The sequence below is a fragment of the Emydura macquarii genome, unplaced genomic scaffold, assembly GCF_026122565.2.
Source record: "Emydura macquarii macquarii isolate MOO-44397 ecotype Brisbane River unplaced genomic scaffold, CSIRO-AGI_Emac_v2 contig_1254, whole genome shotgun sequence".
NCBI classification, from domain to species: Eukaryota; Metazoa; Chordata; order Testudines; family Chelidae; genus Emydura; species Emydura macquarii.
Genome location: NW_027131391.1, coordinates 6,533,254 through 6,557,107, shown reverse-complemented (window position 1 = coordinate 6,557,107; position 23,854 = coordinate 6,533,254). Strand labels below are relative to the sequence as shown.

The 23,854-nt window shown below is 53.2% G+C and overlaps 2 protein-coding genes across 3 annotated transcripts in view; one reads left to right on the top strand and one right to left on the bottom strand.

The window, feature by feature from the left end:
* The window catches only part of TPCN1 (two pore segment channel 1), a 54,936-nt gene extending 50,570 nt beyond the window's left edge, over positions 1-4,366 (top strand). For both annotated transcript variants that reach the window (XM_067550170.1, XM_067550171.1), the window contains exon 27: positions 1,445-4,366. In XM_067550170.1, the coding sequence (XP_067406271.1) occupies positions 1,445-1,558 (114 nt within the window). In that variant the 3' untranslated portion in view covers positions 1,559-4,366. The remainder of the gene's footprint in view (positions 1-1,444) is intronic.
* Positions 4,367-5,592: 1,226 nt separating this feature from the next.
* SLC8B1 (solute carrier family 8 member B1) lies at positions 5,593-23,654 on the bottom strand. The gene is made up of 15 exons (XM_067550169.1): positions 22,490-23,654; positions 16,657-16,809; positions 16,234-16,286; positions 15,426-15,482; positions 14,012-14,118; positions 13,200-13,367; positions 12,884-12,991; positions 12,703-12,765; positions 12,159-12,289; positions 11,155-11,296; positions 10,104-10,225; positions 9,632-9,785; positions 8,457-8,537; positions 7,059-7,123; positions 5,593-6,537 (listed from the first exon to the last, which is right to left on the bottom strand). Exons 1-15 carry the CDS (start codon positions 22,679-22,681, stop codon positions 6,340-6,342), a joined length of 1,794 nt encoding a protein of 597 aa, XP_067406270.1. The 5' UTR covers positions 22,682-23,654; the 3' UTR covers positions 5,593-6,339.
* Positions 23,655-23,854: the final 200 nt, after the last annotated feature.

Sequence of the window (23,854 nt, the reverse complement as noted above, 5' to 3'; positions counted from 1 at the left end):
CTCCGCACTTATCCTGAGGTACTCCTACCATGCTAATCCTGAGGCATGTTGGTGAAGAAGCTTCCACGATCAGTCTGTTGAGCTGTGGGCATAGATTATTGCACCATGTGAGCAAGTGGGGGTAACATCATCCTTTCTACTCCTGAGCCTGATCTTCAACTGACCCAGGAGTGATGGGGGAGTGTTGGAGCGGGTTCACTAATGAGCTGTGTGTGCACTACTTCCCCCATTTTATTTCCTTGGCGGCTTAGTGTGAAATCACCCAGAAAATATGGGCACATGAAATCAGTAGGGCTGACTTGAAAACAAGAATTCCATCTGATGAAAAAATTGAGGTTTTGACTTTTTTTACCTATGTTGAACTAAACAAAGACCTTTCAGAAATTAGAGAGAGAGAGAAACCGACTAAGGACTCCAAACTAGCCAAGAGCCTGCCCAGTGGTTATGGCATCTCCATGTTCAAGACCCTGCCCTGTCTGATTTGAGCAGGGATTTGAACCTGGATCTCCCACATCCCAGGTGAGTGCCCAAACCACCGGACAGCTGGCTATTCTGTGGTTGCTTGGGCACTCTTTCTCCCCAAAGAAAGTTTTAGGTGAAACCAAGACATTTCCACAACGTTTTGTTTTTGACAAAAGCCTTTTGTCGAAAAGTTCCTGACTATCTCTAGACATTAGGAGCCTTTACAAACACTGGTAGCCACATTGATACGTAGACCAGAGACACTGATCAAGTCAGTGGTACATCCCATGCTGTACACTGAGAGGAGTACACCAGAAAAATCCCTCTTTGGAGGGAAGGAGCCATTAACTCCACAGGAATTTGTCATGACTGATTTGCTGCTGCTGATGATGATGAATACCAAAGGAGTTAATCTCTGAATCTTTCTGTCGTCCCTTCTGTTGCTAGCAATGGGATGAGCTGTGGTTCTCACAATGGTGCTTATTTTTAGTGTTGGTCAGAAATCTGCTGAGACATTTAGTTGATAGCAACTCAAATGACCAATCTGCCCTTAGTAAATGAGTCTTAAATGCTTGCGAAGGAGGCTTGTCATTGAAAGATGAAACGTCCTCGCTAGGATCTCCTGGTGCCATCCTACTGTTGCAAACTGCATATGAAAGGACCGTGTGATAGTTAATGCTTTGAATCCAGGAGCTGAGCGCTCAATGTTTCCATCCATGCAAACCTTACAGCAGTGCTTTAGTTACCCCTTTCCTGATAGCAGTTTTAGTTGTATCCAGACTCTGCATCGGAGGAAAAACTGATTTTTATAAAAGCCTGGAAAGAGAAACAGTGTAACTAAGCACTCCCTATTTACTAGCGCGGAGTTCTCTTGTGTTTCACCTGGGAGGGGGAGAGAGTGACTGCTCAGGACAATGAGGGGGTGGAGTATGCTATGGGGAAGAAACTGCTCTCATTTGTGTTTGATCTTCACTCTGTTCAGGAATGGTACGAAGAGCATTCCAGAAAAGCATACCAATGGCAAGAAGATGTCTTCCCATCCAGCACCCCCCTGCAGTCCTCGGGCCTGAGGCAACGCTCCCAGACAGTTACCTAGGCCAAGCTAATGCAAACCATTCTTCTATGCAATAACCCCATAGTATTATTTTATAATGTGTATATAGCTCTGCTCTGTATATCAGTCCAGTTTTGGTTTTAAACATCTCTTCCCCCGGAAGACATCATGAGTTGCTTTAAAAAATGAAAAACAAAGACCCAGAGGACTTAAAATAGGACTGCTGGAACCAAATATATATAATATAAATCTTCAGCAAGACCCTGTCGCTGCAGCTGTGACTAATGGGCATCTAGTACAGAGTACTCAGTCGTCCTTCCTGTCCTGTGCTTCCCCAACGTGGGCCTACAGCTAGTCTTACCAATCGGAAACCACGGGGGAGGGATATTTAATTCTGTGGAAGAAGGAAATAATGCTGAACTCACCTGCTAATATTGAAGTCCTGTGCTTAAAAAAAGTCCTCTTTAAGTAACCCATTAATTCTTAAATAAAAGAATTAGGGAGCGAGTTTGTATTCAGCAAGGTGAGATTGGATGAGAAGTTTACCCCTGTAAATCCTCTTTGCCTCTTCCTAACTACCTGGTCTTATTGACGATTCTAGAGACAGTTCCTGAGTACCTCATCCAACCTCTCAAATCTGTTCTTTGGAGGATGGCTCTAGGATTGAGCTCCAGTAGTTCTTTGGATCCTTGCTAAAAGTTCTGAGTTCTGGAGCAATGCCCCTGCGGAAGCTATCAAAGCTCTCTGTAGTGTTCAGTGCTGACATCTGGGCTGTGCTAGGCTGGGAGCCAGTTGACAAACCCCCAAACTCTGGCTATTTCTGTTAGTAGGTGACATGCAAATTCCACAGGACGGTGATTCCGAGCCTTTGCCGTTCCGCCATCCCGTTTATAAGTGGAAGATTTTTGCCTGCTCCATCACTCCCCTCAGCCCTGGTATGAGAATGAGAGAAGCTTCTGCAGTACAAGGTTAGTGACCGAGCTTCATCTGGTGCTGACTCAAGAAGTGCTATGGGGCATGTGCACATGTGTTTGCACAACACCTCTATGCAGTCACCAACAGGGTCGCCTTTGATTTCCCAGGCAGATTGACGAGACCACATGAGAACTTTTCTCCTTTGCCTTCTCTCTTGCACAAATGTTGTCAGTTCTGGGAACCACTAACAGATTAATCAGGGCCAGCTTGAGAAGCTTCTCTAGTGGGGAACAGTGTTCCCCTTCCATCCTGGTCTTAGGGGTGTGGAAAACAACTCTTCCATCCACCTTCTGTATCATACACAGAGGCAGCCTCTGTTTTCTGTGCTGCTACTAACTTGATCTGTGGCCCCATGGTCAAGTCACTTAATCTCTGTGTGCTGCTGTTTTCACACAGTGGGAGTAACGATGCCCACCTGTGTAAAGCCCCCAAGATCTGTGAATGGAAAGTGCTAAGTATTATAAAAGTGCGTAGTCACGGCACATGGATATTGGCAGATCAGTGGAGAGGCTGCCATCGCACCTCATCTTTGAACTTTGCTGTCACCAGTGGGTGGGCCCCTCTACATGAAGGTGAGAGCTTTTAGGAATCCCTTTGACAATAATCTGCACCCCAAAATGATTGCATAGGAGGGCTGCCTCCTTCCTCCTAAATCAGACATCATTAGTCCTCTAAGGTAATTTCCCTCCATCCTTGGAGGTAGAGACCCACTGTGAAGGACCATGTTGCACTATATTGAGAGAAGGGAGAGGAAAGAGTTTCCACGGATGGCTGCACTGTCCATTTAGGAGCTGCTTTGTCATTCCCATTATGAGCTATGGGGAGATTTTTCAAAAGCATCTCAATGTCTTAATAGCCCAGTTCCCAATGACTTACGCTCTTAAGTTTCACTGGCTTTTGACAATCTCCCCCTCTGTGTAGTGGTTCAGAGCGTTCTGCGTAAGTGAAGGAGATGACAGACTGTGCTGCTCGTCATCTGGCCTGCACCACTGCATGCTGTGTCCCCTCACTGCTGCATTATGGAATTCACTGAACACTCACATGAAATTCTCTGCTTCCTTCTTGTGTGCAATGGACTCCAGAGTATGAAATGACCTCTGAGCCCTGCTGAGCTTCCAAGTGGAGAAATCCGGGTCGTTTTCCAAATTGCGTATCACACATCCTGGCCATTCATTAGTGAGCAGCTCTGAAAAGAGCACATCTGTTGCTGTTGCTATGCATGGAATCCTAACTCTGATGTTTTACTCTACGCTAGTCTCTAGATGCTGCAGAAGCACAACTTCCTCTACTAGTTGCTGGCAGGATGGAAAGCGGCAGGATTGTAAGGGTTAAAAACAAAGGCAGCTGTTAGGGAAGTAAAAAAGAAGTTGATTTCCAAAGCCATCATTGCAGGCCTTTTTGCATTCCTGAGGGGCAGGGGGACTATATAAAGGGGGCATGAACCTGCAGAACTTGGAGTGGAGTTTTGATCAGAGACCTCCTGTAATGAAGGGTGCACAGGATTGCTGCAGACATGTTCCAGTGTAAAAGTGCTACTCTGCCTTCTGTGATTTTTATTACTGAGATTTTGATCTGGCCTGAAACATGCACTGTCATTGTTATTTTTTTAACTGCAGAGGTTTGTAGAGGTTACTTTTTCCAAACGACTTAACAGTCTGCAAGGAAAAGACGTTTGAGTATGGGGCATCCCCTTCTAATCATTCTCCCCCTCCCCTTAGCCACGAACTTACTGTAACTACAAAGACAATCATTTTGTAGGGATGAGGGAGGAAGCAGTGCAGGGTTTTATATGCTGGCGGTTTGTTTATAAATAACTGTATGGAGGTGTCTGTACAACAGTCTAGGTTTTTCAGGCACTAATAAAAACATCCTCTGCTACCTAAATACAGCAGCCTCCACTCTTCTTTGTTGCGTCAGTTTCAATACCCAGTTAGTTGGTGGTTGAGTTATTGCGAGGATCCCTATGCCACTTGGATTGCAGTTGTTAGCATAGAGACCCTCCATCTTGCCCCACTCTAAAAGCTGCAGTAAACTTTTGCTGCGATTTCAAAAGCCAAGTGACCCTATGATTTCGTAAACTGGCTGCTCCATTTCCCCTACCCGCCAGATTTGTTCTTTGTGATCTAGACTGACATTTTTAAAAGTGCCATTTTTATTCGTGACTTAAGAGCCCAGGTCTCACTGGCTTTCAGTGAGACTTAGTCCTAAGTGCCTGTCACTTTTGAAAATGGGTTTTTCAAGTATCCCATTTAGATGGTTTTTTAAATCTTGTGCAGACTTGGCACCTAAGAACAATTTCTTAGAACCGGGCGGGTCACCTTTACAGGCGTTTGAACTGCCACAGCTCTGACCTTCAGGCAGGATTCTCCTATCCATGTTCACCATTATTTCCTCTCCCTCTTGCTGTCTCCACTCCTTGGGCTGCCTGTGTGTTGACGGATGAGTTTATTTCACCAGGCTTCTTGCCAGCCCTGTTGCCCAATGACTAAGCCTTGTGGTCAGTCAGTCCAAGCACAGTGCTGACGCAGGATTAAAGACCATGACTGCAATTTCCTAGTAACCCAGCAGGATTATTTGGTGGGTTTTTTTTTTTTTTTTTTTTTTTCTTTAATGGCAAACTAATCCCCACATTACTGATATTCAGGAATCCTTTACTAATGAAGGGAGACGATTGCTACTTCGAGCAGCCAGTGAAATGTATTCACAGCACAGCTGGGCATAGTACAAGTTTCTGCCTCTCTGCCATGGTGCTGCTGCATTTGCCCTCCCTGTGTATGTCGATCCTGCTGCAGTGATGTATTTCCCCACGGCTCCGTGGCTGGACAGATGTACTGTAATAGCGCCTATGAGGCCCAGTCATGTACTGGGACCTCACTGTGCTAGGCGCTGCACAAGGAGTTACTAGGTAGAGGCCACTGAATGTTTTATTTTGTAACCCTTCCATACAGCATCTGAGCCGAGGTTTCCAGGGGCTCAAAGGGTATGTATCTAAACCACGGGAGCACTGAGAATTCGTTCAAAGTTGCCCTGAAAATGTCATTTCACAGGGCCACTTTATTGGGCCATGAATAATGATCACTTCTCCTACGGCAGGGGTAAAATGGAAAAAGAAAATGAAATCAGTAAGGCTAAAAAACTTGCCTGTAACTTCCCTTTCTGTGCAGCTGCAAAATTCCATTTAGGGCAGCAGTGATTTAAACTGATCCCCATGTAAAATGCAATGCAAAGCCTGTCTTTTAAAATCAATCTTTATTTAAAAAAAAAAAATCCCCATTCTAAAGCTCAATAATCCTTTTCCTTAAAAAATCAATTGGAACAGCTAATACTGCCAGTGGAGTCCCAGGGAAGGTGTCCCAGTAGCTGTGAGTTGATCTCTCCTTTGGATGGGTAGCCCCTGGTCGGGAGGATGTATAAACTGAGCAGCAATGTAGCATCAGCTCCTGCTGCACCAGCTTCCTTTCCTGGAGTGGAAAGATCATGGGAACTTTAGCGTACAGGATCCAAAGCATGTGCCATCCTGGGGGAAGTTCTGATTGTCATAATGCCTTTAGCTTAGAGAAGTGAACACGGTTCCGGAGCTGTGTTTGCAAGGAAGGCAGCTCAGTCTCCTGCACCTACCGGTGGCGTGTCCTTCAGTGATTCACCGGGAACACAACTGGCCCAGCCAGCAAATGTGGAAAGTCTCATGCCAATTGCGTGCCTGCCTCTGCCCATCCCACCACCAGCTCTTGCCCCTTCACTATCAGCAGCGTGGTCCAAGCCTTCCGGGCTCTTCAACCTGCTCCCACCATTCTCACGCCATACATGAGCGGTACTAAGAGGCAAGATGTCGTCCAGTGGCGATGCCGTCAGAAGGTGGGAAGCCGGATCACCTTGAACTCCGTCAGCAAAGCGATGGTGAGGAAGGCCACGTAGTAGAGGAGGAGGCAGAGGCCATACCCTCTGCCCAGCTCGAAGCACTGAGCGGGCACTGATATGAAGGAGAACACCAGGCTAAGCCCCAGTGCTCCAGCCAGAATCCAGACCAGGAGGCCATCCGGCTCCAGCTGAGAAGGGAAAGGAGAGAGTTAATCCTTAGTGCGGCCACATGGCTTCTTCAAATGCCAGTATCTCAGTAGAGCACATCAGCACTCGGAGTTTCCATACCACCTAATCTTGTATAGCCAGGAGGCACCTGCCAGAAATAGGTGCCCTCGTGACAGACTCCAAGAACAGGGATTCCTGAAATAAATGCAAAAAGGGCCAGCATAATCCTTGTTTCCAAGGCGGAGCCCACTGCTCTAGCGGACTCTAAATGTGGAACTGGGCTCTCCCTCCTCTTACAGCTGTGTCTTCGCCCACAGCTCCCCCCGTGAAGGGCTGGGTGTTCACCTCCCGTGTATAGCTGCATGGGGAAAATGCAGAGCTACCATTCCCCAGCACAGTGGTGGAAGCTGTAACCTAGACCGGCATTGGCTGTGGAAGCCGATGCACCATCTAACCCTGCTCAGAGCAGGTGAGTAAAAGCAAGACAAGCCCACTCCCCAGAGCACAGGAGGAGCATGAAATCAGCAAGAGACAGTCCTACCTTGACCGGCAGGTGGCTGCTTGTCATCTGCAGCAAACAGCCCAGCCCTACTCCCACCAGCATATCTGTGGTCAGGCTCAGGAAAGAAAAACCCTGCAGGAAATGGACCTGGCCACAAGAGGGAGAAAGTGGACCAACAAACAGCTGGCTTTTCTCTGGGGAGAAATGGGCTGGACAGGTGTAACCTGGTGAAGGAGGGAAGCTGAGACCTGTCCATGTTGATTCCCCTGGAGAAAGGACTTGTTTCCCACAGAGTCCTACAATCCAGGACCTGCAAGTGGCTCAGAGACGTGGCTATGGGCCAGCTGCACCTCGGCTCTCAGCTGTTACAATGGTGGGGACCCTATAACTACTTGAGAGATGAGCAGGAGTAAAAATGTCACCTCCCACTGCTAGATCAGAATGGCTCCTTCTGGGGTGCACAAGTTCCTCCCCTGGGCAAATGGGCTCTCTTGAGTCTGGGGTTTTCCTTCCCAAGCCAGAATCCCTGATCGTAGAGGGGCAGCCTTATAGAAGGCTGCAAACAACAGCAGGTGCTGAACATGCTGCTTTCAGTGTGTAGCCCAGTAAACTGGGGGTGCCTAGGATCTGGGTGCCAGCAACTCCTAGGACCTAATCTTGGCCCTGGCACTTATTTGCCATGACGTGTGGGTTGTCACAATCTCTGGCTCTGTTTTCCCATCTGTGTAGTGTGGCCATTGCTGCGAGGGTTATCTGTCTGCCCAGCTCTCCGCAAACCCGAAGTTGTAAGACCGACTTAGTCTGGGACGTTAGTAGTCGGTTTGTGCTGATGTTGGGCCGGGAGGGCGGGTGGAACATTGCACTAAAAATCAAAGCTAAGCCCATGCAAACCCCCAGTGGAGTAGGTATAAATTTCCTTGGCACAGCTCTGCCAAGACACTTCAATCATACATGCCCAGGAGTCCTTCCTAATCCAGTCTTCACTCTGGAAACAGAAGGCTAGTGCATCCGGCAGCCCCCAATCACATCTCCTGGGTGGGGTCCTGATGGGATGACACGTACAGATCTACAACTCTACTAGGCAACGGCCATGGGGTCTGCACCGGTCAGGGGTCCTGACCCCTGCAGCTACACTGTTCGTCGGAAAAGAAACAGGGAGTTGTAAACGATTGTGCAGAGGATAATCCCTGGGCACAAGTTTAATAACAATACCTAGCTTTTATCAGCTCTCAAAGTGCTTTGCAAAGGAGGTCAGTTATTGTTAGCTCCATTTTACAGATGGGAAAACAGAGGCACAGAGACTTGCCTGAAGTCACCCAGCAGGTCAGTGACAGAGCGGAGAACAGAACCCAGGATTCCTGAGTCCCAGTCCAGAGCTCTATCCACTAGGCCATGCTGCCTGATTTAGCCCAAAGGAGATCAAGCTTGAAAGGATACTGAAGATGATGCCCCCAAAGCAAGCAGAGAAGGCCATGCGGGGGTATCCTTGCCGTGCCATGGTGAGGTCCGAGAAAGTGTCTGCAAAGGAAGAACAAGGGACATGGTCTGCGTGCGCCAGCGTTGCAGACAGCAGGCACTACGCTCGTGAGACCCGGCACAAGGAAAACTCAAGCTCTAGAGGTGGCCTTCTTTAGAGGTGTCCCTAGGTGGTGGGATTTGGATGCTGCATCAATGCTCTTGTGGTTGAGAACTGGCTCCCTCCTCAGCCATACAGTCCCTCCAGCTGCCAGCTGCGTTACATGGAGGTGGCTGTGTCTCCAAACGTGCATTGGCAAAGTCCTGGAGGAGAGACCGCTCTGGCCTCCTGGTTTAAATGCAGTTTGCACCAGCCCGTTGGACCAGGAAACCCTGACTTGCGCATGGGGTGGGTTGATGCAGCTTGCTGGGAGTGGAGCCCCGGCAATTCCGTGCGGACAAGCAGAGGACGCAGCCTCCCAGCCCCTATGCTGTCTGCGGCAAGGCGCTGAAAGCTGCGTCCCTGCTCTAACCTCCTGCTGGAAATGCCACCACGTAGCGGCAGCTGGCGTGGAGAGCAGTGAGATCAATACAGGGGCGAAGTCCTGGATCTCACAACACGCAGTCGCCTTCAGACCCTGCAGCATGCTATGCGCTACGGGGAATGAGTCGCATGCTACAGCTGTGACTAAACAAGATGTAAGGGGCGGGAGTAACCCTAGCTTGGGAGAGTGGGGATGGAGAAAGCTCTTCCCCTGAGCAGGAGCCAGGCTGGAGAGGGGGATGGCTTTGTAGCTGAAGGGTCCGTGTTCTATTGAGCGCCAAAGAGTGCAAATCAACTGGCCACTGCCCTTGGTATGATGGTGGCAGTGGAAGCCATAAAGATACTGCCCCGGAGAGGCCTGAATTCAAGGCTTGATCCGCCACGTCCTCCTGCTCCAGTTCGCTGCCTGACCCTCCTGGAGAACTGAGGGACGTGCCTTCTCCACCCACACCCGCTTGCCCAGCTCACTGCTCCGGGGTTTGGACACGTCTGGACTACACCTCGGACCCGGATTGAAGGCTCCGCTGCTCTGCCTGCCCTAGCTCCACGGCCAGCAAATCAGCCTGAGCTGGGAACCGGCCTCTCTGAGGCACGGGCGCACAGGTCTACTCACCCCCGATGCTGTTCCCCCAGGCCAGCAGCGTCAGGCCCAGCACGGTGTTGCTCAGCTGGAAGACCACCCCTAAGGTCCGCAGGACGTTGACCACCTCTGTGGCGACGGCGTTAATCCACAGGGCGCTGGCCAAGAAGCCCAGGAAGGCAAACGCCTGCCAGGAGAGAGAGCAGGGCAGCCCTGTGTGATCGGTGCCTCGCGGGCAGCTCCGTCATGCTCTCCTCCCCCCCCTTATGCTGGGGAAAACTCTGGCTCCCTCCCTCCATCAATGGGCAATTCACCAGCTAACATTGCTTCACGGTTCGTCTGGGGTCCAGTTCCCAGCAAGGCTTTCTCCACTGGTAGCCAGAACCACGAGCCAGGCACTCGATAGCCTGTGGATCTTCCCAGATATGTGCTGGGTGAGGAGGGGTTCCCATGGCCACAGAGCTGAAGGGTGGTGGTGGGGAGTTGTAATGCCAGGGGTCCTTACGCAGTGATACTTGGGCGGCTCCTCATTCTTTGTGGTGCAGAAGACAACAGCAGCCAGGACAGCACTGATCAGGATTACCAGGCCCCAGATTGGGAAAACACCCTGGATTTTATACAGCCCATCTGCACAGGGGGAGAGAGAAAGCCATAATGAGGATCAGCCTGGCCCGGCCCGGCACTGGGGAAGCCTGATGACCATCGGGGCAAGGTGTGCACCAGCTGCTCTTTTGGAGATCATGGCAGGATCCACTGAGACCCCCTGGAAGAAAGTGGGGTCTCAGTCCTCAGCTGAGCTCAAGGACAGGACGCCAGGGGCCTCTAAGTCCCAGAATCAGGGGCTGGTCAGGATCCTTCATCCAAGTTAAATTAGCCTAAGAGCTTGTTCTGGCCCCCGAGGGCCAATTCTGCTAGTGAGGACATCCAGGACCCAGCGCGCTCGGCACTCCCCCGACTGCCTCGCTGAACACCTCCTGCGCTGAGGAGGTATTTGGGGGGGTGTCATAGCAGCTGCAGCAAAGCCAAATACCAGCTTTCAGCAGCTGAGGATTTACCCCAGCACTGAAATGCAGCCACCTCTGGGGGAGAACAGTGCTGATAGAAACTGTGCACAACAACACTGGATTGGGGACATCTTGGGGTAGGAAAAAACCCCTCGTCTGGATCTTTTCCTGGCCCTGCAGAGCGAACAGGGCCTCTACCTTCCTGGCAGCTCCCCGCACGCACCACCCAATCCTCAGTTCCTCTAGCTCACAGCCGCGAAAGGATGAGCAGGACCCAGCAGAAGCTGGGAGTCTAGGGGTTTCGTAGCTGACCTTACCTATCTCCCTCCCTCCCGGCCCCATCCCCATGGAAGTGAGCCCAGTGGTCTGAGAATTAGTTTTGCAGTGCCTAGATTTGCTGAGCGATAGCTCCAGCGGCCCTGGCCCTAGATGCGTCATGCAGCTGCTGAGATTCCAGTTGCAAAGGCAGGTGAGCTGCACGGCCACGGCACGCCGGCGCGGGGACGGGGGCTCTGCCACGGGGGTACTGCTGGGAGCACGGCAGGCTCTTACAAGCTCCAGATTTCAGCGTGAGGATGCAGACCAGGGGGCTGGTGATCAGGTGCAGGCAGTTGAGAGGTCTCTTCCAGTTCTGGTCCTCCTGATCGGGATCCACCACAGGCACCGTCAGCAACATCACAAACTCCACGGGCAACTGGGAAGAGACAGCCCCCGAGGAGGCAGCTTTTACCATGGGTTGAACTTGGAAGTGGGCCCCAGAGAGCAGCCTCCCTGCAAGGACCGCGGTCTTCTCCATGCAGCCCCACTTAGCCCCACAGCCACCCGCTCTCCAAAGCCAGAGGTTCTTGGGATGACCTCTCCTCGTGTGGCCGACATTTTCACAGGCAGATCTGCACCCTGCCGGCCTGGCACTGGCCTGTTCTCCCTTTGGAAACATCAGGCCCTTTACGGAGGTGTCCAGCTCGGGCTGCTTCCCTCTCACCATTTGGGGCATGACTGACGCCCTTGACCTTCCCCTGCATGGAGAGTTCACTCCGCTAAGCAGAGTTTTTAAAGGCTCAGTGCAGCCCTGGGGGTCCCAGCCGGGCTCCTTTAGAATGACGTGGACACTTCTCCGGTGGCTGTGGAGAGGCCTTTGCCCCTAGAGAACGACTGGGTGGAGTGATGGGTGCCTGGAGCCTTTCACTTACATCCCCAGTGCCCATCCAGGCCAGCTCCGAGAGACCCAGCAACCCTACGTTCATGTCCCGCAGATGCAGGGCACGCTACTCCAGGGATGCATCCTAGCAGGTTCCTGACACCTTGGCCAGATCACTCGAGCATCCACCCTTCAAGAGCTGCGCTGGGGGATGCTGCCCTGGGAGCTGGTTCCCTGATTGTGCTGAAGGATGGTTTTCTACCCCTCTCAGGAGTGGGCTGGCAGAACGAGAGCGGGGAGCTGTCCACGTCAGCAGCAAGGGGTCTCTGCTTCCTGGTGTGTCCCGTGTTTACCACAGCGGAGCCCAGCCTCCCATCCCACGTGCTAGAGGAGGGGTGAGAGGCCGTGACCAAGGCACCTTCAAAACCTTGAGGACTCTCCAGTAACAGGATTTCCTCCTCCACTTCCTGCGATCCAGAGGGTTCACGGACTTGGTCAGGATCTGTAGAGTCGTCTCCTCCGAGGGCAGTAGGGGCCGGTATTCTTCTTCTGCAAGAGAGGTGCAAAGGCTGGGCTGGGCGTCACGGTCTACAGGGACCACGCGGGTCACCCCACCCAGCCGCTCTGCACTGTGCTGGAGCCACTCCCTATGTCGTTCCCAGCTCTTCGACCGAGCAGGGTGTGTGACCGCCCAGAGTTTGCCAATGGGAGCTGTGTGCTCTCAGCCCCTTTTGGGGACACTGCCTGCCCCGCCCCCCGAATGGAACCCAGCGCCCAGCTGGGACCACTCTCTACTGCCGTGAAAGGAAAATCCATTCGCCCTGTCCAGGGAGTCCTGGGCTTCCCCCTGAACAATCACAAGCACGGACAGCTGGGGAGCAGCTGAAGGCCCCCAGATGCTCACAGCCCGCTCGGTGCGGCTCCTGACCATGGAGGTGGCCCCCGCCGCTGAAAAGACCTACCGTACTCCTCACTGTGAACGCTCGAGGAGGCAGAATCCTCCTCTTCCCCGTCTGACAGTTGCTCTGTAGGAGACAAGAGGAGGGGGAGATGGGGATGCTGAAGGATCTCCAGAGTGCGCGGCGTTCGTGGGGATCCAGGGGGCCTGGTGAGTCCCCTGGGTGTAGGTGGCAGCTCCCTTACCTGGTTGGCCGGAGCCGGCAGGGGACAAGCTGTCACCTCGATGCCGCCTGTGAATCCAGGTGCAGATCACGACGGTGAGAACGTAGAAGATGTACAGCCCCAGGTAGCCTGCCCAGAGGGCGAGAGAGGGGAAATGACTTCGCTCTCAGCTTCCCCCAGCCAGCCCGCCCCCCTCAGCCACAGGATCTCACCCTCGGCCAGCCTCCCCACCCCCTTCCACTCCTCAAAAGCGTTCCCCCTGGTGTGAGTTATTTCCAGTGGCTCCCTGCCCTTCCCTCCCTCACCCTCCATCTGCCTGCTGCAGCCGGTGACTTACTCAGAGCCCCCGCCAGCGTGATCTGCCTGAAGTAGAGCATGGTGAAGGTCAGGAACACGGCCGCCATGTAGAAGACGGAATCCCTGAGGAACGGCCTGGAGGCCACCGTGAAGGGCTTGAGCAGGGCGATCCCGCCGGCCACCACCGTGGTCACAAACACGCCCGCGCCTGTGAGCACAGACGTGTCCCCGTTGGCACCGGAGGGCAGCTGGCAGAAGCGTCTCTCTCCCCCGCCCGGCAGCCCTGGCACTTCCGCCGTGGGCCACCTCTTGCTGCACTGGGCAGTCGAGGAGTGGGCAGGCTGAACCATGGAATACGTCCGCCATCCAGCCCAGCCCAGGGCCCAGGGCGGAGGGACTGGGCTTCAAAGCCCCTGCAGCGTTCCCGCTGCCTCGGGGGACAAGACACAGGCCGGAGCTTTCCTCTCCAAGGGATGGAGCCTTCATTCTGACCCTACCATGCCTCCTGCTGGCCGTGTCGTGCATCAGCACCGGCAGTGCGTTCGGAAGAGGTCACCCTTCCTATGGCCGAGTGAGGCTGGGCGGGACCAAAGTGGGGGCGCACGCCCAAAACATAAGGACACAGAGATGCTGGGGTGCTGGCAAGACTGGCTAGTAAGGCACTCCGCAGCGCGAGGGTGCTATGAAACCATCCTCCCGGGAACGGTCACCGGGAAAACACAGCCCAGGAAGGATGCTAAGCCAGGGGCAGTGGAGGAAAGAGACGTGGATGAAGAGGGACTGACTAGCTGCCGCTGACCACAGTAGGGTTCCTTGAAAAGGAGCGTGAATGGAGGGGAGGGCCTTCCGTACCAAAGAGCGCGCCGATCGCCAGCCCGGCAGTGCGGGGGTCGGAGAAGGCCACCACGGCACTGAAGACATCTGGAGCGCCATTCCCGAAGGCCAGGAAGGTGACACCATGGAGAGGAGAAGGTCAAGGAAGGGCTGACGGCCTGAAAGGTGGCACTGCTCCAATCTATCCGCCTCCCTGCCTCCCACGGGCTGCTCTACACAACCTGCAGACGAGCTCGCCCGAGCCCACCAGGGAATCCCGTTGGGATGACAGCGCCGCGGCCTGCTCCCGCAAGCCGGGACCTTCCTGAGCAATTCCCACCAGGAGCAAGCACAGCTGCGAGGAAGCTTGGTCTAGCGTGCAGCCCCTGGACTGACAATCGGGAGGTCTCGGTTGCATTCACCATGCTCTCACTGGCCTGCTGGGTGACCCCGGGCAAGTGACGATATCTCTGTGCCTCAGTTCCCCCATCTGTAAAATGGGGATAATGCTGCGGCCCCCTCCTTTGGGAAGCCTGGCCATGGATGAAAGCTGCAACAGAAGCGCAGGTCCCTGGAGAGTGACTGTCACAGAGATCAGAGCCACACAGGCCCTGGCCTGGCTTTACAACAGTGCATGAGTGAATAGTTAAGCATTGAAATCAATAAATGGCCTAGCGAGGGTGTGGAATCTCCAGCACTGGAGATTGTCTGAAGTGCTGTTAAAAAACACCTGTCAGGGATGGTCTCGATAATCTTGGCCTTGCCTTGAGTGCAGGGGACAGGACTCGCTGACCTCACGAGGTCCCTTCCACTCCTACGGTTTTAGGCGATTCGGGAAAGCGCTGGCCTAGCTCTGCTTCCAGTGGAGCCTCTGGCAAAACTCCCCCTGGCTTCTAAGGGAGCCGGGCTAGAGTCACAACAGCCGTGAGGGCTTTTGAAAATCCCCCGCCCGCTGGCAGTAGCTGGCACTTTTCTGCCACCGATCTCTGCGCTCTTTGCAAAGGATGGTGAGCAGCCTCACTGCACCTGGTCTCACTGGAGGCCACCCTCTCTTTCCCCCTCCTCGCGCCCCCCCCCCAGGTTCCATACCAGCACCGGGCTAGTACGCTGTCCTGGGGCTAGGAGCTGGCTAGCTCTGGTAACGAGGGTTAGTGTCTAATGGGCTCCCCCCGACAATCATTTCCCGGGTGTGGAAAATTTATCCAACAGCTATTGGCTGGGGCGGATGCACACCTCTCCTATAGCACGGAAAAGCCAGGGCTGATCTCCCGCTGCCCCGTCTCTCAGTAGAGCGTCTGCATTTTCACTTCCTCAGCAGCTTCCCCTGCCTGCTGGCCGCAGCTTGGTGTCTGAAGCTGGCCCCCGTGTGCTACCCCTCCTCCCTGATCTTTCTTTCTGCTCTCTGTTCTCCCAGCCCCTGGACCCCAGGGAGGGGGGTGAGCCGAAGGATACTGCTACGTTGTGGGCCAGTTTCAGATTGATGGAGATCGCTGATAAGTTGGGGCAAAAGCTGGAGCGAGAGAAGAAAAAGACAAAAACATGTAGAACAATTCCCAGAGCCACCCCGGGGCCAGGCCCTTCTGTGTGTGGCAGTGAGTGAATTCCAAGGCCCGGGACAGCCAGGGGCTGGTTATCCTGGCTGGAACCAGGGATGGTGCTGTGGAAAGTTTCTACACCCCTGTGCAGTGATGCCCCTTGGTTCTGATCCATAGACCCCCAGTCTTGGCCTCCCTACACACCCAGCTGTGTTCAGGCACCTCAATCCTGCCCTGCTGTTCCAGCCCTGCATTTTATCTAGCCGTGTGCTGCTTTTGGAGTGCAAGCTACCAGCCAGGAGGGGCCTAGACAGAGCCCAGCAACCTCATTTTGTTTGTGACCTCTTAGAGGACGAGCCCACATCTCCATAGGTGACCAATCAATTCCCTGAGAGAGCAGGAGTCAAATTCTGCTGGCAGAGCACGGCTCTGAACTCCTTCTCTCAGATCGACGGGGTGCACCACGGATGGGGCCCTGCCTGGGGAACGGAGGTCTGCTGCAGCTCTTACCACTACAGAAGAGAGACCGCCTCTACTGCAGGGAGGGTAACCACCTTGCTGGCCACTAGAAGGTCTTAGTTTCTAGCCCTGCTCGTGCCTTCGCCAGGGCTGGACAGAAAGACGGGAGCAGGGCAGCTGTCCTGAATGCTAAAGGCCGTGGGACTTCTCCGCCCACTGCCCCCCGCTTCCCCCTGGGGGAAAGAACCGGGCCAAGGGGCTACTCACAACTTCTCGGCCGTCACCCCGAGGATGAGGAACAGATACAGCAGCCAGAGAGCCTGCAATAAACCAATGGCAAATTAGCAAAGGGCAGCGCACAGCTGTAAAGCTACAACCCGGGGATTTCTGGGTCACCCCCTCCCCCCCAAACAGCTGCTAATGCTCGGTGCTTAGCTGGTCCCAGCCCCCGGCACTGTAGGAGCCTCGATCTGTGCCCTCCCCGCTCACCCCCAAGGCTCTGCCCCCTGCTCTGGGCTCTCTGTAGGGGCCGGGGACAGGTCCCACCAAGCTGTGAGCTGCCCTGTCTGTCTGTAACCCTTGCCATCCCCTGGCCAGGGGTGAGTCGCTTCCTCCCTCCAGCCCTAAACCAATCTCTGGAGGGCTCCCCCCGTTCTACCCGCCGCGTCCCCGCCCCGCGACTGTCCTTACGTATAAGCTGACCGCCAGCGCCAGCAGCGCCGGGGGGAAGACGCAGAAGACCCCGTTGAGGTAGTTGAGGAAGCCACTGTCCATGCGGCAGTCCGGGTTGGTCCGGATGAAGGAACACCAGGCGGAGCTGTTCTGGGTCCTCACTTCCCAGCACTGAACAACGGAGAAAGAGTCACAAGGCGCCGAGCTCCACGCAACCCAGCTGGCCGTGGGAGCTGGGTCTCCTCATCCAATGGCCCGTGCTGCCTTTCCTGGCACGTGGACAATGTAGGTGCAGGGTGTAGCTGTGCTTCCGTAGCCCCACGTGGCCCTGGGAGCTCATCCTGGAGCCTGTCCTCGGCGGGACTTTCTGAAGAACTTCTCTGCTCTCCCTCGCAAACTTCCAACCCGCTGATGTGCCGCAGCAACCTGGCACCCCAGCAGGCTGCGAAACGTCGGCCAAAACCCGGGGGGCAAACCTTCCCCCCCTCTCAAGCAACTCCTGTGAGCATCAGCCTGCCCTCCTCCTGCCCCCCAACACCCAAATGGGGTCTAACCCCTTGGCAACTTGCTGTTAAGATGGGAGGACCCGGCGCTGTTCTATTTCGGCTTCCACGCTGTGCCCATCACCGTGGTATCTGACGTGGGCCTTAGCTACGCTGCCCAAAGGGGGCCCTGTAATTCTCCAGACACGCTGCTCCCCCAGAGGTGGCAACCATGTGACCCGCTGTCATGGCGGCCAGGCGCCAGCATTTGTCTAAGGCTGCCCAGAGCTGGTGGTGAAAACCCTGCTTCTCCCACCTTTGCTGCTGCCCGTGGAGCTGCAGCAACGGGGATCAAAGAGAATTAAAGGCCTCATTTCTGCCCACACTGGTTCAGCCTAGCTACCGAACCCCACTAAAGCACAGCACATGTAACGCTTCAGCCGGGGCGGCTCAGCGGCAGTGGGGATTGAACCTGGGCCCTCTGAATCATAAACCATGCACCTCTGCTGCTGTTGTTGTTTATAATTTGTATTGCCGTAGCACCTGGTCACTGTCCCATCATGGACCAGGACTCCATTGTGCTAGGTGCTGTACAAACACAGAACGGAAAGATAGTCCTTGCAGCAGGCTCATCGACCTCTGTATGAGCATCAGCCACGACTCCAGGGGGACTGAGCATCAGCCTGAGCGGGTGCGGGTTATATATACGCCACAGAAAGGATCCAGGGCTGTTGCTAGGCAAGGGGGGCAACTGAGCTGCAGTCAGGTCCCCTGACGTCGTGGTGTTTCTAGGGCAGACGGGTCTTCAAGAGAATGTTTCAGCCTGCGAGCCCTTGTCTGGGTGGAGGAATTTCTTACATTCTTCCAGCACTAATGTCAGGTCAGCCCCTGGGCTCATCATCTCGGTTTTGCCTATCCTGGCCCCATGGCTGAAGGGCCTCCGACACTGTCCCTTATGGATCTGGTGAGTGACGGAGGGGAGGCCAGCGCTGAGACTGTTGTGACATTAGTGCTGCTGGTGTTTTAGACCTGCTGGGTTAGAAAGTCCCCAGTGCAGACAGGATAATCCAGGCAGAGCTGTGCTGAGAGCCGCCAGAAACTCTAGCACAAAGACAATAAGGGGCGGTAACCTCGCAGCCTAGTTATTCGCCATTTAATACAAATGCCAGCATCATTAATCATCCTGAGCCTGCATCAGAAACACCCAGCTACTGTGCCAGGGAAGGCGTGCCTCGCACTTCCTGCCCTGACTCTGCGCACTCCGACACGTGCGAGAGCAGCCCGGCACTGCTGGGTCTGATCACTCCCGTCACTTACACGCTTGCTGGGTGAGGGTAGAAACGGAGCCTCCTTGAACCTGGTTCAGCATAAACGGGACCGAAGGCCTAAAAGTGAGTCACCGCTGCAACCGGGTCCGCACTGGGAGTCTGCAGTTAAACAGTAACATTTCACTCTGCCATAGCTCTGCCGGTCACTAGATCCCAAAGGTCAGGATCTTTATTCGCACTTTGGGGATGCTGACAGCCGGTCTACACTAGAAAATTAGGTCAACCCAGCTACATTGCTCATGGTGGGAGGGGATTTTTCACACCCCTGAGCAATGTAGTTAGAATAATAGAATATTAGAGTTGGAAGGGACCTCAGGAGGTATCTAGTCCAACCCCTGCTCAAAGCAGGACTAACCTCAGCTAAAACATCCCAGCCAGGGCTTTGTCAAGCCTCAGCTTAAAAACCTCTAAGGATGGAGATTCCACCACTTCCCTAGGTAACCCATTCCAGGTCTTTACCGCTCTCCTAGTGAAAAAGCTTTCCTAATGTCCAACCTAGACCTCTCCAGTTGCAACGTGAGACCATTGCTCCTTGTTCTGTCATCTACTACCCCTGAAAACAGCCTAGCTCCATCCTCCCTGGAACCCCCTTTCAGGTACTTAAAGGCTGCTATCAAATCTCCCCTCATTCTTCTCTTTTGCAGATTTAACAAGCCTAGTTCCCTCAGCCTCTCCTCATAAATCTTGTGCTAATCCCTAATCTAGCCCCCTAATCATTTTTCTTGCCGTCTGTTGGACTCCCTTCAACTTGTCCACATCCTTTTTGTAGTGGGAGGCCCAAAACTGGACACAGTACTCCAAATGCGGCCTCACCAATGCCGAATAGAGGGGAATAATCACTTCCCGCGATCTGCTGGCATTGCTCCTACTAATGCAGCCCAATATGCTATTAGCCGCTTTGGCAACCAGGGCACACTGCTGACTCATATCCAGCTTCTTATCCACTGTTACCCCCAGGTCCTTTTCTGCAGAACTGCTGCCTAGCTTGTCGGTCCCCAGTCTGTAGCTGTGCATGGGATTCTTCCGTCCTAAGTGCAGGACTCTGCACTTGTCCTTGTTGAACCTCATCAGATTTCAGATAGTTAAAGTGACCTACCCCTAGTATAAGCCGCAGTGGATCAGCCTAGCTACCACCTCTGTGGAAAGTAAATTAAGGCCATGTCTACACTACCACCTATGTCATCAAAATTTATGTCACTTGGGGGTGTGAAAAAACACCCCTCTGAACAACATCAGTGTCACCAGCATAAAGTGGTGGTGTGCACAGCTCACATCGGCAGGAGACGCTCCAGCTGCTCATGGAGATGGTTTTATGATGTCAACGGGAGAGCTCTCCTGTCGGCATACAGCAGTTACACAAGCGATGGTGCAGTGGCGTAGCTGCATCGGTGCCGCTATAAACTCACTAATGTGGACGTGGCTATAGGAGACCCTCTCCCACCCGCACAGGGAGCATCTACCCTGAAGCACTGCAGCTGTGCCACTGTCGCATGTCAAATGTAGACAAGGCTTGAGGCACAGAGAGGGGAAGTGACTTGCCCAAGGTCACCCAGTGGGTCAGACCCAGCTACAGAACCCAGGACTCCCGAGACACAATCCTCTAGCCACTGGGCCACACTGCTGCTAGGTCATCCCTGCTGGGATTTGAACCCACGGTTTTATTGTTTTAAACTTTAAGTTTGGCCCTTTAAACCATCCTCTGTGGCTTTTTTGGAGCATAGCAGGGGGAAGTAGAGAAGAATAAAGAAAGCACACAGATGGCCCACACCACCTCATCCCCATCATCACAAAGGAATAACTGCAGCAATTAATTTTCAGCCACTGACTAAGGCCGCTCTGGAAGGGGAAGGATGTCTACAGTCACTCCTGAGCGAGTGCTAGATGCTAATGAATTTAACCAAAGGGGATAGCACAAAGTAATTGCCAGAAGTTAAGTGCCTAGGACTCCCTAGGAATTCCCATAAGTCTGTGGATGCTGCAGGCATCCTTTCCCAGGCTTGTCTCATAAGAGAAGCCAGGATGAATGCACAGCATTATCTCACTGCTCAGCAAGAACAATCTTCAAAAGCATTCAGGAGGCATCAGAGGTAAAAGGATGGATGGATGTCCAGCAATGTGCACAGCTGGCAAGACCAAGAGTTTGCAGAACACCGGTCTGCAATAGCACGGCTTTCAAAGGTGCAGTGATCTTGCAAATCCAGAGAGCTAGACTTGGAGCTGGGCTTTCCAGTGGCATAAAGCATTCATCTCTGGCCTGGCTCTGTCTTGAGATAAGAAACTTTAATCCCATCATTTTTATTGCTATCTTCCTTCCTTCCTTGTTAACTCCCTTGAGATAACAGCAGTGGGTGTCAGAAGAACCCCCAGCTCTAGAAACCAATACTCCATACCCTCCAAAAGCAGCGTGGAACCCCAGCCTTTACAACTGCTTGATAAAGGATCCCGGTTCTCCTCTCACGCTAATATGGCTTTATCGATTTCATGATTTATCCCCGTAGATGGGAGTGAAGAATCAAGAGGGGGTTCCCGTTGATACTGTCCAGTAATAGACACGGCTCACATCCCAGACTAGAATACAGGTCTCCGGGCTGCACAGCCAGTATCTGTCACTGGGTCACAGCACTTCCCACAGTGTCTTCATTGTATAAAAAGTTATAAGAAGCACAAAATGCTGATGTTCTGTGATTCATTTATTTCTCTAAAGCTGCCCGTGTCTTGGGAACCCTTGAACCCTTGGCTCAGATGGACACAAATTTGGACCAACAATGCTACCCTGGATTCCACCTGACACGGCAGTTTTCAAGACTGTCCCGGTTTGGAAAAATCATCTGTTCTACGGGAAGTTAGTCCTCGGTTTAACTACCAGCCCAGGATAATGAAGAAACAGCAGTCACTTCTGCTTACCAGCAGTTTCAGAGCTCAACTCACAACGGAAAGATGGTGACAAAAGTGAGCCTAGCTTGCCAAACAAAGATAAAAAAAAATGCAGGATCAGTGAACTTCCTCAAGTGGTAGCTTTGGGCCAGTGGGGGTGGGAGGGACGGAAACATCCAGCCAAAGGAGGGGCTGGATACACAGCCCTTGCACTATCTGCTCCCACACCAGCCAGCCTGGGGAATTCATAACCCTGTAATTCATGGAGATGGATTCCTATTACCAGGCCAATGATGGCTAATGCCAAAACATTAATGTGCAGCTGGGAGGCAACTGCACTGCTTCCCAGCATCCTGCCTCAACCATTTCCTCTCCTTAATGCTCTACGCAGTGGCATGAATATTGCACCACGTTCTAACAAACCGGTAAATGGAACTTCTGCTTGGCTGGGCCCTTGGTCTGACATCAACGTGGTGAATCAGACGGGAGGGCCCGGTTCCATTCTGCACAAATCCAGCAAGGCAGGTATATCTGTCAATGAGGCTTTGACCAGAGGCCTGAAGGCCTGCCTGCTGGGGCACTCCAGGCAGGGGCAGTAGCTGATCCTTCCCTTGTATCTCTCGTTCATTTACAAGCATCAACACTGACCTCACGTCTCTTACTAACACAGAGGTGATGCGTGTAGCATCTCGTCAATATCCTGCCGGCTTGTCCATGGCAACTTCTGGGGAGGTGCAGGCACAAATAGCCTCCACCACTTTGTCTTGGAACTGCAAATGCTGCCCTCGCTTCCAGCAAATCTCCCGTAGTGTCTGCAATCCAAGCGCATCACGGGTGATGCCCCAGGATGATAATACCAGCTCTTAGCGCTCTCAATGCGCTCTCCAAAGAAGGTCAGGTTGTAGAGACCCCGTGGAGACCTGTAACAGTCCTAGCCCTATCCTCTGCTGGGGCAATTCCCGCCCCTGGAGGAGACACGTTAGGTAGCAAAGGGAGGGATGTATTTATTATACATGCACCACAAATTATTCTCAGATGATGCCACTGTAGCTATGCTGATTTACACCAGCTGAGAATCCAGCCCCAGATCTTTAACATCCTGCGAGCTCTTTTCTAGTGCTCTGTCAATCTGAACCGTCCCTGCACCCAAAGATCTCAGATACTTACATCCACAGTCCTGTCCTGGTACTGGGCATACTGGATACCATCCGGCTCCCTCCCGATCTCCAGATGGAGGGGCATTTGGCTCCCAACACCCCATGATCCAGCGGTGGCTCCCGAAGCACCAGCACCACAGCTCAGCGTCCAAAGCGCGCTCAGCATCCAGACAGCCCTCCCGCTCGCAGGCCGCCTGGCCATCCTGACACAGCGTCAGGGTTCGCTGTACCTTGTTCCAACCCTAAAGACGGTCCTTTGAATTACGGCACCTCAGCTTCTCCTCCCGGATCAGTTATTTCCAACATCTGTTTCCTTGCTTGTTTGTTTGGTAAATTTTGCAAGCTGGGACGTTTCAGCCGTTGATGGAAATAGAGAAGTAACCCGTGGGGCTGATTGATGTTTGCAAATGGCTGGGATTCTTTTATGCATCGATTTCCTTGCAGAGAGAAAAAGGCAAAGAAACTAAAGTAGGCAGAACTGCTGAATTCCACTTTCAGACTCCCCGCAAGAGCACAAGATTAACAAATACAAATACAAGGAAGTAAAAAAAACCCAGAGGCCTCGGACACTACTGCGGTTTATGGCTGGGGTAGCGTCTGGCTTCCCTGCCCCTGATCCTCGTCACTTGAAGTTGGAAGAGACTGGGGCTTCAGCACTTGTGCAGCACAGCTGAGGAGTGATCTGGATAGGTGTTTATATACAGGCTGCAAAACAACTCAGGGAAGTGAAGAGTTAAAAACAAAAATCTGGTCCTGCTAGCTTGAAAGGTGTCATCAAAGCCTGTGGAATTTTCTTCCTTTCCAGGGCTTGCAAAATGCCAGCATCAGCACCCAGGGAAGTCAACACGGCTGGGGAGGGACGGGTGTTTATTTCAACCGTGAACCAAGTCGCCCCGACTCCAGGATAAAACTTGGATATTGCGAAAGCTGAACCTGGCCACCCCTGAGCTCACTTGCCTCGGCCAAGGGGGAGGGCACAGGAAACCGCCGGCAGGTTTAATCCATGCCATAAACTTTACAAATACGAACCCCCAGGACAGGAGCTGGCAGCAGCGACCCAGGCTAAAAGCTGCCCTGAAATGAACTTCGCCTCCCCCTGCAGATGTGGCTCCAGGCGCTTCTAGCACCCAGATCCAGGCTGATCGTTCAATACTTGCATGCTGGCTTCCTGCAAGGGGCTGGCGTTTGGCTTCTGAGGTTGGCTCAGCGGCTGCTGTGCTAATATGTAGCCAGGCGGTTGACTCCCTTACAGCAAAAAAACAGGCAGGCAGTTTGAGCCAACCCCCTCTTTCCTCTTCAGACAGTGGAAGGGACAGCCTCTCTTAAAGACACAGGCACTTCCTTTCTTTTTTCTGTGCTGGTGCCAACAAATCGT